This window comes from Rattus norvegicus, chromosome 12, assembly GCF_036323735.1.
Source record: "Rattus norvegicus strain BN/NHsdMcwi chromosome 12, GRCr8, whole genome shotgun sequence".
Classification (NCBI taxonomy): Eukaryota; Metazoa; Chordata; class Mammalia; order Rodentia; family Muridae; genus Rattus; species Rattus norvegicus.
In genome coordinates this window covers 47,199,799-47,212,177 of record NC_086030.1, presented here as the reverse complement: position 1 = coordinate 47,212,177, position 12,379 = coordinate 47,199,799, and the positions used below count along the sequence as shown (strand labels likewise).

At 44.9% G+C, this 12,379-nt stretch overlaps 1 protein-coding gene across 2 annotated transcripts in view; it reads left to right on the top strand.

Moving 5' to 3' along the window:
- Positions 1-12,379, top strand: part of Sppl3 (signal peptide peptidase like 3) — an 84,440-nt gene that overhangs the window by 48,579 nt on the left and 23,482 nt on the right. For both annotated transcript variants that reach the window (XR_010056808.1, XM_003751200.5), the window contains exon 2: positions 417-494. Coding sequence is in view for 1 of the 2 variants with exons in the window: in XM_003751200.5 (XP_003751248.1) it covers positions 417-494 (78 nt within the window). In the remaining variant the exon portion in view is untranslated. The remainder of the gene's footprint in view (positions 1-416; positions 495-12,379) is intronic.

The following is a 12,379-nucleotide window of genomic DNA, read 5'->3' as shown; positions in this document are numbered from 1 at the left end:
TAGATATTAGAGAACAAGAAAAGGGATGGGAGAGAGGTGTGTGGTCTTTACCTCACCTTTAAGTCAGGCCAACAAAGTAACTTTGATTATTCATTGTCAACTCATAAAACTTTAAGCACTCAAATGTGTTTTCACAGGGATGGGTTAGGTTGGTAGTGGATGTTACAGGTGTATATAAAATGTGATTGTGTGTGTGTGTAATAGGGTGATTTTTTTTTTTTTGCGCCATTTTAACATCCTAGGAAATTAGCTCAGGGTGGAGCTGTCAGGGTGTCCTTTGTTAATCTAGAATGTCTCGTTTTAAGGATGTTATTTTGCTAATGCTGATGTACATCTCATTTCTTAAAGGCAGGGAGCTCCGAAGTCCTTGAGAACCTGCTGCCTGTGATTTACTGTCTGTCCTTTTATTTCTCTAGGGCCTATTCCCTGGTGGATTCCAGTCAAGTGTCGACATTTCTGATATCCATTCTTCTGATAGTCTATGGTAGTTTCAGGTAAGACATTCTTCATGGACTCTGTTCATTTTCAGATAGAGGAAGCATTATGGAGAGATGGGTTATCAGGACTTGAGTTTGAGTAGTAATTCTAATATTTGTCCTTTGGTTGACTGCTGTTAAACATGTCTTAGTTTTGCTTATGATTTTAGCATACTAATGCAAATGTATAAAAAGTGGTTGATTAAAACTGGGTCTGCAGATAGTGACTGAGCTGAGGAGCAGCGTCCATTGGGGAGGCTGCGAGGAGTGCTGACGGTAATTCTGCTGTCACAGGGATCACACATCAAAACAGAAAGACAGCTCAAAACACAAAACAATGAATACATGCTGCAACATGGATGATAAGTAGTAAATGTAATTTTTTTCCTCTTAACTCTAAATCTAAGCGTAGCCATTGGCCTTGAATAGACAGAGAAGGATCAAGTAAACAGGAGCACAGCTGTGCTCAGGACGTTAGCAAAGGCCTTCCTTGTCCCAAAAGACCTCTTCACAAATAGTACTTTTTACAGAAATTTACTTTTCTTACCACAAAAGCATTGAGAGGGGTTAATTGATACAAATTGCTGATAAGAGACTTTTTGACCATCAGAAGCCATTTCATGTGACTTACCTGTCACCAGAATTGAGTGTGATAACATTACCAAGTCTCCCCTGTTGCCCTTGGGAATGAGACTGGATCCTGAGGGTACATGCCTGCCCTGGTACTCATCTGTATGACTAGAAAGAAAACATAAAGAAGCCAGACAGATGCCCCTTTTCAGACTACGGGCAGTTGAAGGAGCCTTAGTGGTTGGTTGTGTGACCCGGGTCACTGTGTGCCTAACACAGTGAAGATGAAGACTGCAGGCTCGGAAGATGGCTCAGCAGCTCCTCTTCTGGCCTCTGAGGGCACCAGCACACGTGTCATACACTCTCAAAGACACCATAGATACAACATACACAATTTAAAAGTAACAGTGAAAGCTGCTTGCAAAATTTTAAGTTAAGAATTACAAGTAACATGAATGATAAATATGTCAACAAAAGGATTTTGAGCTATCTAATATGTCTGGATTTTAATAAGTATTTTGTAAAAATCATAAACTTACAGCCTTTTATTTCAATCATTGTAGAAAAATGTATTGGTATACTATATACACTGATTATGGGATTGGGGATTTAGCTCAGTGGTAGAGCGCTTGCTAGGCCCTGGGTTCAGTCCCCAGCTCCGAAAAAAAGAAAAAAAAATATACACTGATTAAAGTGGAGCTGGGGACCGAACCCAGGGCCTTGCGCTTCCTAGGTAAGCACTCGACCACTGAGCTAAATCCCCAGCCCCACTGATTAAAATTTTAACAACAAGGACGTCTGCAGCAAGCACGGGGCTCTCCACTGGGTAGGCTGTTTGGTTTGGTTGTTGCTGTGTCAACACAAGCTAGAGAGCTCTGGGAAAGAAGGTGCCTCTCTCAGGAGAATCCTCCATCAGATGGTCTGCGGGCAGGGCCGGAAGGGTACACACCTGGTCGATGATTACTGGGGGAGGGACCAGCCTTCTAGGACGGTGCCAGCCCTGGGCAGCTGGGTAGGTGGCCCTGGGCTGTGTGAGAAAGGAGCATAAGCCAGCCAGTCAGCAGTGCTTCCCTGTGGCTATGCTTCAGAGCCCCCTCCCTGACTTCCCTCAGTGATGGCTGTGATCAGGAAGCACAAGCCACATAAGCACTGAAGCCTTGCCTTCCCTTCCCTTCCCTGCCCACGCCCATGCCCATGATGAGTTACTTATTGTGGGTTTTTCCCAACAAAGTAAAATAGGATACAGTCCTTATTTATTTTGAGACAGAAACTTAGCCCTGGAAGCTATCATGGAACTCACTATGTAGATTAGGCTGGCTTCAAATTCAAAGAGATCCTCCTGCCTCTGCTTCCTGAATGCTGGAATTAAAGACCTGTATCACCATGGCTAGTTTAGGATACAATTCTTAACCACTTCTAAGAAATTGGGACAATTAGAACTTACCAAAGTGATCGATACTTTGTACTTTTACCCCCAATATTTTGTCTCCCCCCTCAACTGATACATTTTAAAGGATTTGTAATTTGTAATTTTTTTTTTAGAGTTACAGCTTATCACTTTCATTAGTGGAAATTACCTTTTGTTCTACACACACACACACACACACACACACACAATATATATATATATATATATATATATATATATACATTTAGAAAGTTAGGATCCTTTATATACTGATTCTTTTCACACAGCACCCCATTATTTTCTGTAGTCACCCCATTGAGTTTAATGAGTTAATATTTTGTGCTACTTATACTCTGATTTTGTCAGAGATGTGAACTGTTAACCTTTTGCTACGCTTCAGATTTTTTTTCTTTTCTTTTTCACTCTCTCTTTTTTTTTTCTTTTTTTTTTCTTTTTTTTTTTTTCTTTTTTTTTTTTTTTTTTTGGGAGCTGGGGGCTGAACCCAGGGCCTTGCGTTTGCTAGGCAAGCGCTCTACCACTGAGCTAAATCCCCAACCCCCACTGTTAACCTTTTTATTTTCTTCTCTTTTGTTGAACTCTATTATTAAGTTGAACATTTAAGACCAGCTGATAAAAGCCCCTATTTCACCTGGAAATTCAGTCAGATCCCTGGAACATGTGTAAAAGCGGAGAGAGAGAGACCTGGCTGTGCAGAGTTGTCCTTTGACATCACATGCACAATGGCACATACCCCCACACACATCATGCACGCAAGCATTCTACCTACCTGCCTGCCTGCCCACCTCTATCTCTATTTATACCTCTGTCTCCCCTGAAATAAATGTTTTAAAGATAAACATTTAAAAGTTGAAATTCTAACTAGAATATATGAACTGTTTCTCTCTACCACATACTGCCATATTATTTCCAGAAAATTGTACCAGTTTAGCATTGGACATATTTTAACACTGTATTAAAGAGAGTGACTGGAGTTACCATGGGGTGGAAAGGTCTCATGGTGGACCTCCTGGTTTCCAGTGAGGAGGTTGGAGCCCAGCAGGTCACCAGCGCTCTCACGGCTGTACAGCTTGTTGCAGAGGAGTTTGGATTGGAATGGCTAAGCTGCTGCTCCCTGGATGGAATGTCTTTATACGTGAATGCTTTCTCTGTAGACAGTAAGTCATGGTGCCTTTGGTTACACTCTAGGCTGACTCAGTGGGCGTGCATTTCTTTGTCCTCTGTTCTCTGGGTGAAGCTGTGTTACGTCTTTATTTACTGGAACTGAGCCTTGAAACTAAGTCCAGGCTTTTAAATTTTTATGAAAAACATATACAGTAAAACTTACATTTCAACTCTACAGGTGCACAGGACAGAGACAGACAGACAGACCTTCTTGAGCACTGCTGTTTGCCGTTAACTTTGTGGCAGCTGTGCTGTCACTAGGTGAGGGTGGTGCCAGTGGCTTGACTGCATTTCTCTGAATGGTGGGGAACTATTGAGGCCTCTGGTGCGTGGAGCCGTGTGTTTTCTTTGGTGAAGCTTGTGCTCAGACGTCCATCTGTCTGACAGGACTTGTAGTTGCTCCATCCCTCTGCCTTGCCTTTTCATTTTCTTACTGTTGTCTCCCAGGACAGGTGTAAAATGATAAAGTTCACTTGTACCATGTTTATAAATCATGCTTTTATTGTTGTCTCCAAGAGTTTACCCACTCACTGAGTCAAAGATTGCCTCCTGCTTAAAACCTGTGATAGCTTTAGCGCAGTTCTGACATTTAAGACTATGGCGAGTTCATCTTCATACCTTTGTCAAAACCTCTGGACTGTCAGTGTGAGAGAACTGTATCCCTGTTTGTGTCTCAGTCATCCGTGTCTCCTTGTGCGAGTGCTCTTGGCAACCTCAGGCATCCTTAGGTATCTCTACATTTTATTTGGAGTCGTCATTTCTCACTGGCCTGGAGCTTACAAAGTAGATTATGCTAATTTACAAGTGAGCCCCACATTCCCTCCCCAGCATACACACACACACACACACACACACACACACACACACACACACAGATGTTTGGGACCCCTCCCCAGGCACCAGTTTCTTTTTTAAAAAGACGACTGAGGATCAGGCATAGGGCATTCTGTTTGCAAGGTAATCACTGTCCACTGACAGAGGTCCTCAGCTTCTTCGTCTCTTCTTATGCCTCTGCTGCTTTCTTGATTGCTGTAACTTTCTTTGGAAGTTAGGACTGAATTACTTAAAACCATGTTCTTTTTCAAATGCATCTGGTTACTCTGGATCCCTTACATTTCCATGTAAATTTCAGATCTGGCAAGTGAGTTTCTCTATTAAAAAAAAAGTCTGCGGGGATTTGGACAGGCATTGTGGCTTTGTACACCCACTCACGGAAAACTGCTGCCTGTTTTGTTTTTTAATTTAGTATTTACTTAAATTATGTGTGTAAGAATTTTGCCTACTTGCAGGCATGTGTGTGTGCGTACATGTATGTACTGATGTGCCTGGGAGATAAGAAGAGGGCATCAGGTCTAGAACCAGAGTTCCAGATGGCTGTGAGCCACCACAGGTACTGGAGCTCTGACTTCTGAGACCCCTCTCCAGCCCGCTTTGTGTCTTTGAGACAGGGTCTTACTATGCAGGCCAGACTGCTCTCCAGCTCATAGAGTTCTACCTCCCTGGTCCATAGCAGTGCTAATCCCTTTGTAGAGAAGTGCCTGCTTTGACACCCCACGTGGGATCTGATGATGTGACCTGTCACTGACTGCTTTTACTGCTGTGGTTTAATGGTGTCAGTCGGTGTCATTCCCTGTCTGTGTGTTCCATTCATTTTTGTTGCTGAATAGGTTTCTGGCTGTCTAGCTGCTGCTGTTCTTACTGTTGTGAATAGTGATGCTGTGAAGACTTACTCGATAAGAGCACAAGTTTCGATAAGAGCGTATGGTTTCATTTCTCATGAGGAGTAGAAATACTAGACGACATGCTAATCCTTCCATTTAACATTTTAAGAAAGGCCACTGGTTTCCAAGGCGAATACCGCTTGACGTTGTCACTAGCATTGTGTGAGTCTCTTCATGCTCTGACCAGCAGTTCTCTTCATGTTCTCTATATGACACTACACACCACACACCCCGCTGTGGGATCCCCACACCTGTGTGTCATCATCTCACCACAGTCCACACACACTCCTCTGTCCCTCCTCAATAGTCCCTTCCTGCTTTATGTTTTTCTCCTTGTGTTACTTTGGGTCTGGACCCAGTGAGTAAAGGGAGACATTTCCCCATCGGGTTGATTGTACTTCACATGATGACTTCCACTTCTACCTGTTTTCCTGCAATCATGTCATTTCATTTTTTATGGCTACATAAAGCGTGTATATCTGTAGCACATTTTAAAAATCCATTCATCCAGGCGGCCAGTGGTGGTGCACGCTTTTAATCTCAGCAATTGAGAGGCAGAGGCAGTTGGATCTGAGTTCAAGGACATCCAGTACTGCGCAGAGAAACCGTGTCTTTAAAAACTGCAAAATAGGGGTTGGGGATTTGGCTCAGTGTAGAGCGCTTGCCTAGGAAGCGCAAGGTCCTGGGTTCAATCCCCAGCCCCGGAAAAAAGAAAAAAAAAAAAACAAAAAACAAAAACTGCAAAATAGGGGTTGGGGATTTAGCTCAGCGGTAGAGCACTTGCCTAGCAAGCGCAAGGCCCTGGGTTCGGTCCCCAGCTCCGAAAAAAAAGAAAAAAAAAACCTGCAAAATAAATGCATTCCTCCATTGAATAATATCTATGAAGACACGTGACTTGTAATGCCACACAGCAGACACTGGTGTGGAGGAGGTGTCTCTGTTGTGTGCTCACATATTCCCTTGGGTCTGGAACAAGACATGAATGGTACAGCAGCGTCCTATTGCACTCATAGTCTTCATTTTTGACAAGCCTGCATTCCCAGTTTTTGGTATTGGACTAATCTGCATCCTCACCAGCTGGGTGCACGTAGTGTCTTCCTATTCCCTCTGGTACCCTCGAGCATGTGGGTTTGTGTGTGTTGTTGGCGTCTGGATGGTAGCCACTCTGGACTGAGAAAGATTCTCAGCAATAGTCAGTTCCTGCCCTGTGGTCATCCTTGTTGCCATCGCCACTGCCAGCGCCCGTCATCCGTCCTTTCCTGTTGTAGCAGGCCCTTTGTTAACGCCTATGGTGTCCAGCATCTTTTCATGTGTTTGTTTATCATCCATGTGGAGCCTTTGGAGAAGCGTCTGGGCGATCCCCTTCCCTGCCCATACCCCCAGCTCCGAGGGTCAAGTCCAGGGCCATGACCATACCATACTTACTGTGAGCCCATCTCTCCCCAGTTTTATCTTCTTAGTGTTGAATTTAAGTGTCCTTCACATACTATGAAGATGCCTTTATCAGATAAGTGCATCTCCAAAAATATTTACATCACAATCCATAACAGTAGCAAAATTACAGTTATGAAGTAGCAATGAAAATAATTTTATGGTTGGGGGTTACCAAAACATGAGGAACTGTGTTAAAGGTCACAGCATCAGGAAGGGTGAGAGCCACTGTTTATGCCTTCTTAACATTTCTGTGTCAATCTTACCCAGGCTGATGTTAGAATACCCTCTCAAAGTCTTTTTTTCTTTTTTAAGATGTATTCATTACATATAAGTACACTATAGCTGTCTTCAGACACACCAGAAGAGGGCATTGGATCTCATTGCAGATGGCTGTGAGCCACCGTGTGGTTGCTGGAATTTGAACTCAGGACCTCTGGAAGAACAGCCAGTGCTCCTAACCACTGAGCCATTTCTACAGCCCCCAGTCTTTTTATTTTTCAATTTTAGAGACTTTGCTAAATATATCTGAGTGAATCTCCAGTGGCAGATTTAGATAGGAGTGTCAGGTTTGTGTGTGTATGTGGGGTGTGTGCACACAGGAGCACACCATTTCACAGCTATCCTCCTCAGGCGTTCAAATGTGACTGACAGTACCCTTAAGTGTAAACATTTGGGAAATAATTCAGTCACAATTGAGGGTACACAGACAATAGCAGGATTTGTGGTTCAGATGACTGATTTACTCCAGAGTATGGCCTGAGGTCGCCTTGCCATCTGGCTGTTGATCCCTCTGTTATTCCTGACCTGAGCTCTTAGACACAGTGGCAGCGAGGGGTTGGGGATTCAGCTCAGTGGTAGAGCGCTTGCCTAGCAAGGGCAAGGCCCTGGGTTCAGTCCCCAGCTCCGGAAAGGAAAAAAAAAAAAAAAAGACACAGTGGCAGTGCAGGCATTCACTGCTGCCGATTGAATACAGACTTAGTGTCTTAACTACTCACAGCTCATTCTGTCAGACCTAATGAGCCTTGGGCAAGCCTGTGTTCTTGTGTGGCACGTAGTGCAGGGTTTGCAAAGGTCTTTGCTCAGGAAATCCTTTGAATCTAAAGAATGAGTGGATTTCCGAGATTTCTGTTCAGGGGCTGAGGATGGAGCTGAGTTTAGAACACTTGACTTGCCAGCCATGTATAAAACACTGATATTGGAGGTTTATTCAATTTTAATAAATATTAAATTATTCATTTTTGGCCTACTTACATGATGCCTGTACCTGTTTGTGTGGGTGTCCATGACGGTGGATTGCTCAGTAGCTTTCCACCGTACTGTCAGGCAGCCTGACCGATCAGTGAGCACTATGGATCCTCCTGTCTGCAGCCAGCACTGGGTTCTACACTGCGACTGCATCTGGCCTGGACTCCGGGCCTCATGCTGTGTGGTTTGCCGCTGGCTGAGGAAGGGAGGCGTCTTCCCAACCTTGGTTGAGTGACATTCTAGTCCTTTCTTAGGAGTTCTTCCCTTATAAAAAGAGCAAACTCTAAGTAAAGCCTTACTAAGACATGGAAAATGTCTTAAACTGCTTCCTGCTGTAGTGTCCTGGTAGACCCTTGTCAGATGAACATGGCATGGCATGCTGTATTTGACACTAATTAGTTGGCTTTGAGTCTGCCCAGCTCAGCATAAGGCCATGGCGTCATGTAAAAGGTTGCTGACTTGATAACCTGTCGTAGAAGCCAGCGTATCTGTAGCTTGTCTACCCCAGAGATCAGACTACGGGAGAAACTGCAGTAGCTTATTTTATGTGGTGCTCTGAAAGCTATCCTTAGCACAGTAGTGCATGAAAAATGGTGACGTGCTGTGTTAGTCCTACTTTAAAGAGAAAAAAGTGGACTGGGAGATGGGTCAGTGGGTAAGGCTCCTTGCTGTGAAAGCAGAAGGATCTGAGTTCACATCCCCAGCACACAGGTATAATTGCGTGTGGCTGTGGTAACCCCAGGGTTAGGTGGTAGAAGTAGGAGGCAGATTCAGCCAGCTCAGCCCAGACAGTGTAGTCCAGTAATTGACCCTGTCTCTGAGACTGCCTCCATAAATGCTCACATGGGTGTGTGTTCCCTTAGACAATACACCATGCGTGCGCAAATACATACTAAATGTATTCATGGAGGATAAAGGCTCTCGGGTCTCCAGCTTTGTATCATCATCATTACCACCACCACCACCACCACCACCACCACCACCACCACCACCACCACCACCACCACCACCACCACCACCACCACCACCATCACTATCATTTTGCATGTTCTGTATTGTGATTACCCCTTAGTCACTTTTCCTTGTTTAGGAGGTAGGTAAAAGTCAGGCTGCTACCATGAGATGGTAACTCAGCAGCTCTGAGCTGCCTAACAAGGCCCAGCACACTGGCTGCCTAGGTGACAGAGAGCTTTACTTCTAGAGACTGAAAGTCCAAGATCTAAGAAGTCAGCAGGATGGGCTTTATCCAGGCTCCCCTTTGGGTTTGGTCCTCACATGTAGATGGCGCCGTCCCTTGTCCTTCTCTCCTGACAGCACAGATGTCTGGGAGGTCCATCTGTCGCTCCCTTTCCCTTGCCCACATCTGCTTCTTCATCTCCTTCGATACCATTTGAAGCCAGGTGTGGTGGTTCACACCTTCGGTCCTAGCACTTCCCAGGCAGAGAGAGGCAGGTGGATCTGCGAGTTCAACACCAGCTTGCGAGCACACTCAGTGATTTTGAAGAGGTGTAGAACAAAACAATGAGTAAACATAGAGATTTGTAGTCCCCTGCCTATAGGGTTACTCTGAAAATCCAAAGACATCTTGAGCTGGAGTCTGTAGTGTGGTGCTTTGGTTTTAGAGCATTTGCATAGCTTGTCTGAGGTTCCTGTACCATTCCAACCCAGAACAAAGAAAGTCGTCTTGACTGTACCACATGCCGGCCCAGTACCTGAGCAGGGAGTGCAGTTAGGGTTAGCTCTTGTAAGCTGAGCATGAGACACAAGGCAGGAGGGTCAGAAGTTGAAGAACATGTTTGGTTACATAGTCTGACCACCCTGTCCCGCACATCCTGTCCCCTCCCAAAACAGACAAACAAACAATTAGAAAACACAATCTCTACCTTATTATTTTATTATTCTGGCACTCAGAACATTTCTGGCCACAATCAGAAGACTCCCCCCCGACCCCCTTATATGCACTGATGATACTCTGTTGGCCAAGGACAGTATTTCTTGGCTATACAGCCCAGGCTGGCCTCAAACTTGCCGTTTCCTGGGTCTTCGTCTTTTTTTTTTTTTTTTTTTTTTTTTTTTGGTTCTTTTTTTTTCGGAGCTGGGGATCGAACCCAGGGCCTTGCGCTTCCTAGGCAAGCGCTCTACCACTGAGCTAAATCCCCAACCCGGGTCTTCGTCTTGAATGCTGACTGTGCATCACTCATTGGAGAGTCATTCATCTCCTAAAGCTTGACCTGCAACTACTTCTGTTGAGTCCTAGATGGTAAGGATCTCCTCCTATAACTCTGGCTGGTTCAGACTTTGGATACCAACTTGCAGTTCTCTTGCCTCAGCCTCCCAGCTGCTGGGATTTTGGACATGTGCTTCCACCATGTCCATTTCCTTCTTTCTGGTATTCGTTTTTTACTCTATCCTTGTTTATATATTTGTATGTGAGTAATTTTTGTTTGTGGCAATTGTGGAAGACATCTTGGTAGAGTTGATTCTCTCTCTTGATATTTATGTGGATCAAATTCATAATCAGGCTTATACAGCAAGCTCTTGGCCTGCTAAGCTTTCTTATAGCCCATGTTGCTCATTTAAACATTGATTTCAGTAACCCAAGTGTGCTCTTTGTTAAGCAAGTAGCCAGGGTGCAGTTTGAATGGAATGTGTGGCAGTAACATTGGGTGTATAGATACACATCATATCATGTTATTGTAGAGCAGTAACACGATTATGGTGGTGAGACAGGTCTGGCTGGGGTGAGGAGGGTGGTCATATGTGCAGTCAGGACAGACTGTTCAAGGGCTAGCCAAGTACTGGGCAGTCTGTAGAGTTAATAAGTTACCGAGTAAGTTAGGGCACAGTCGTCCTGGTGGCCTGAGACAGAAGTCTTCCCACAAAGGCAGCAGTTAAACAGCTGAGGTCTGCTGTGGGCTGTGCAAGTGTACTGGGCTGTGACAGGATCCTAGCCCAGCCCAGTGATCAAACTCTGTAAAGCTGGAAAATAAAGCACTTGCCACCTTGAACAGATAGATACACAGCCCTCCACTTCACTCAGGTAGATTTCTTGTGTTGTGTAGTGGTAACCCCAAGGATCAAACAAGGCTTGAAGTTCAGCAAGACTCAGGCAACTAGAAGCCCATAGTAGTTACACAAGACCTCCCAGCATCAGGAGGCAGAGACAGGCAGATCTCTGTGAGTTCAAGGCCAGCCTGGTTGATACAGAGGAACCCCGTCTAGTGGGGACATGGGAGGGTGACCACCTCTATAGCACCTCAGCTGCTGCCTTTGACACCATCTCTGCAGCAGGGCTGGCAGCAAGATGAAATAAATGTACTTGTGTGTGTGTGTGTGTGTGTGTGTGTGTGTGTGTGTGTGTGTGTGTGTGTGTGTGTGTTCCCAGCAGAGACACTGGTAGAGAGAGAGGAAGACAGAGCCCACAAATGCAGTTTAAGGTAGCAGTGTCTTTCATTCTGTAACAGTACAAAGCAAGCAGGAAGAAAATGAGCCAGCACAGTGAGTGTGGGCTAATGTCCTCCTCCCTCATGGGCTTATGCTGTACGTGCACCCGCATGGATAGGCCAGAAGACTGTGGTTTTCCTCACTCCGTCTCTACTGAACCTTGAGCTCATCAGTTGGGCTGGATTGGCTGACCTAGATTGTGCGCCACACCCCAGTGCGGAAGGACAGATGTGTGCCATCACATCCAGCTTTGACATGGCATCTGTTGCACAGCAGTCTGGACTGAGCAAGTATTCTTTATTAGCTCAGTCTGTCATTTGTGAAATGCCTCAACAACAAAACATGCTCTTTCTTTAATATCTATTGAGATATTTGCTGATATTGGGCATGTCAGAAGACATGAAACAGGTTGGAATGTGTAACACATAGTCCTACCATAGCAGATACATTGTAGCGTAGATGGCTCAGGCAACAGAAACCTGCCTTCTCAGAGCGCTGGAGACTGAACTGGAAAAGCAGGTGTGTGGTTGGACTGTCTGCTGGACGGACTGACCCAATTAGTGTCAGCCCCTCAGTGCACGAGGCTCCCAGCCTTGTGCATCCAACCCTGCACTGTTACCTGACTTTTGACTTTAACTGTTCTGTACAAGCCCCCTCTCACCAGTCACATGATTTGCAGGTATTTTCTTCCATCTCATGAGTGGCCTTTGTTTGTTTGTTTGTTTGTAATTGTGTTGTTGGAAGCACAGGTGTTTTCACCTGCTTTTTGCTATTTTGAGAGGGTCCTCCCTGTACCCTCTCTAAAAGCTGTCACATGGGTATAAAAGTTTCCCTTTCCAGATTTTTAATCATAGGAAAGTAATTAAGAGACTGTGGCAAGTTGAACTGCACTGGAGTGC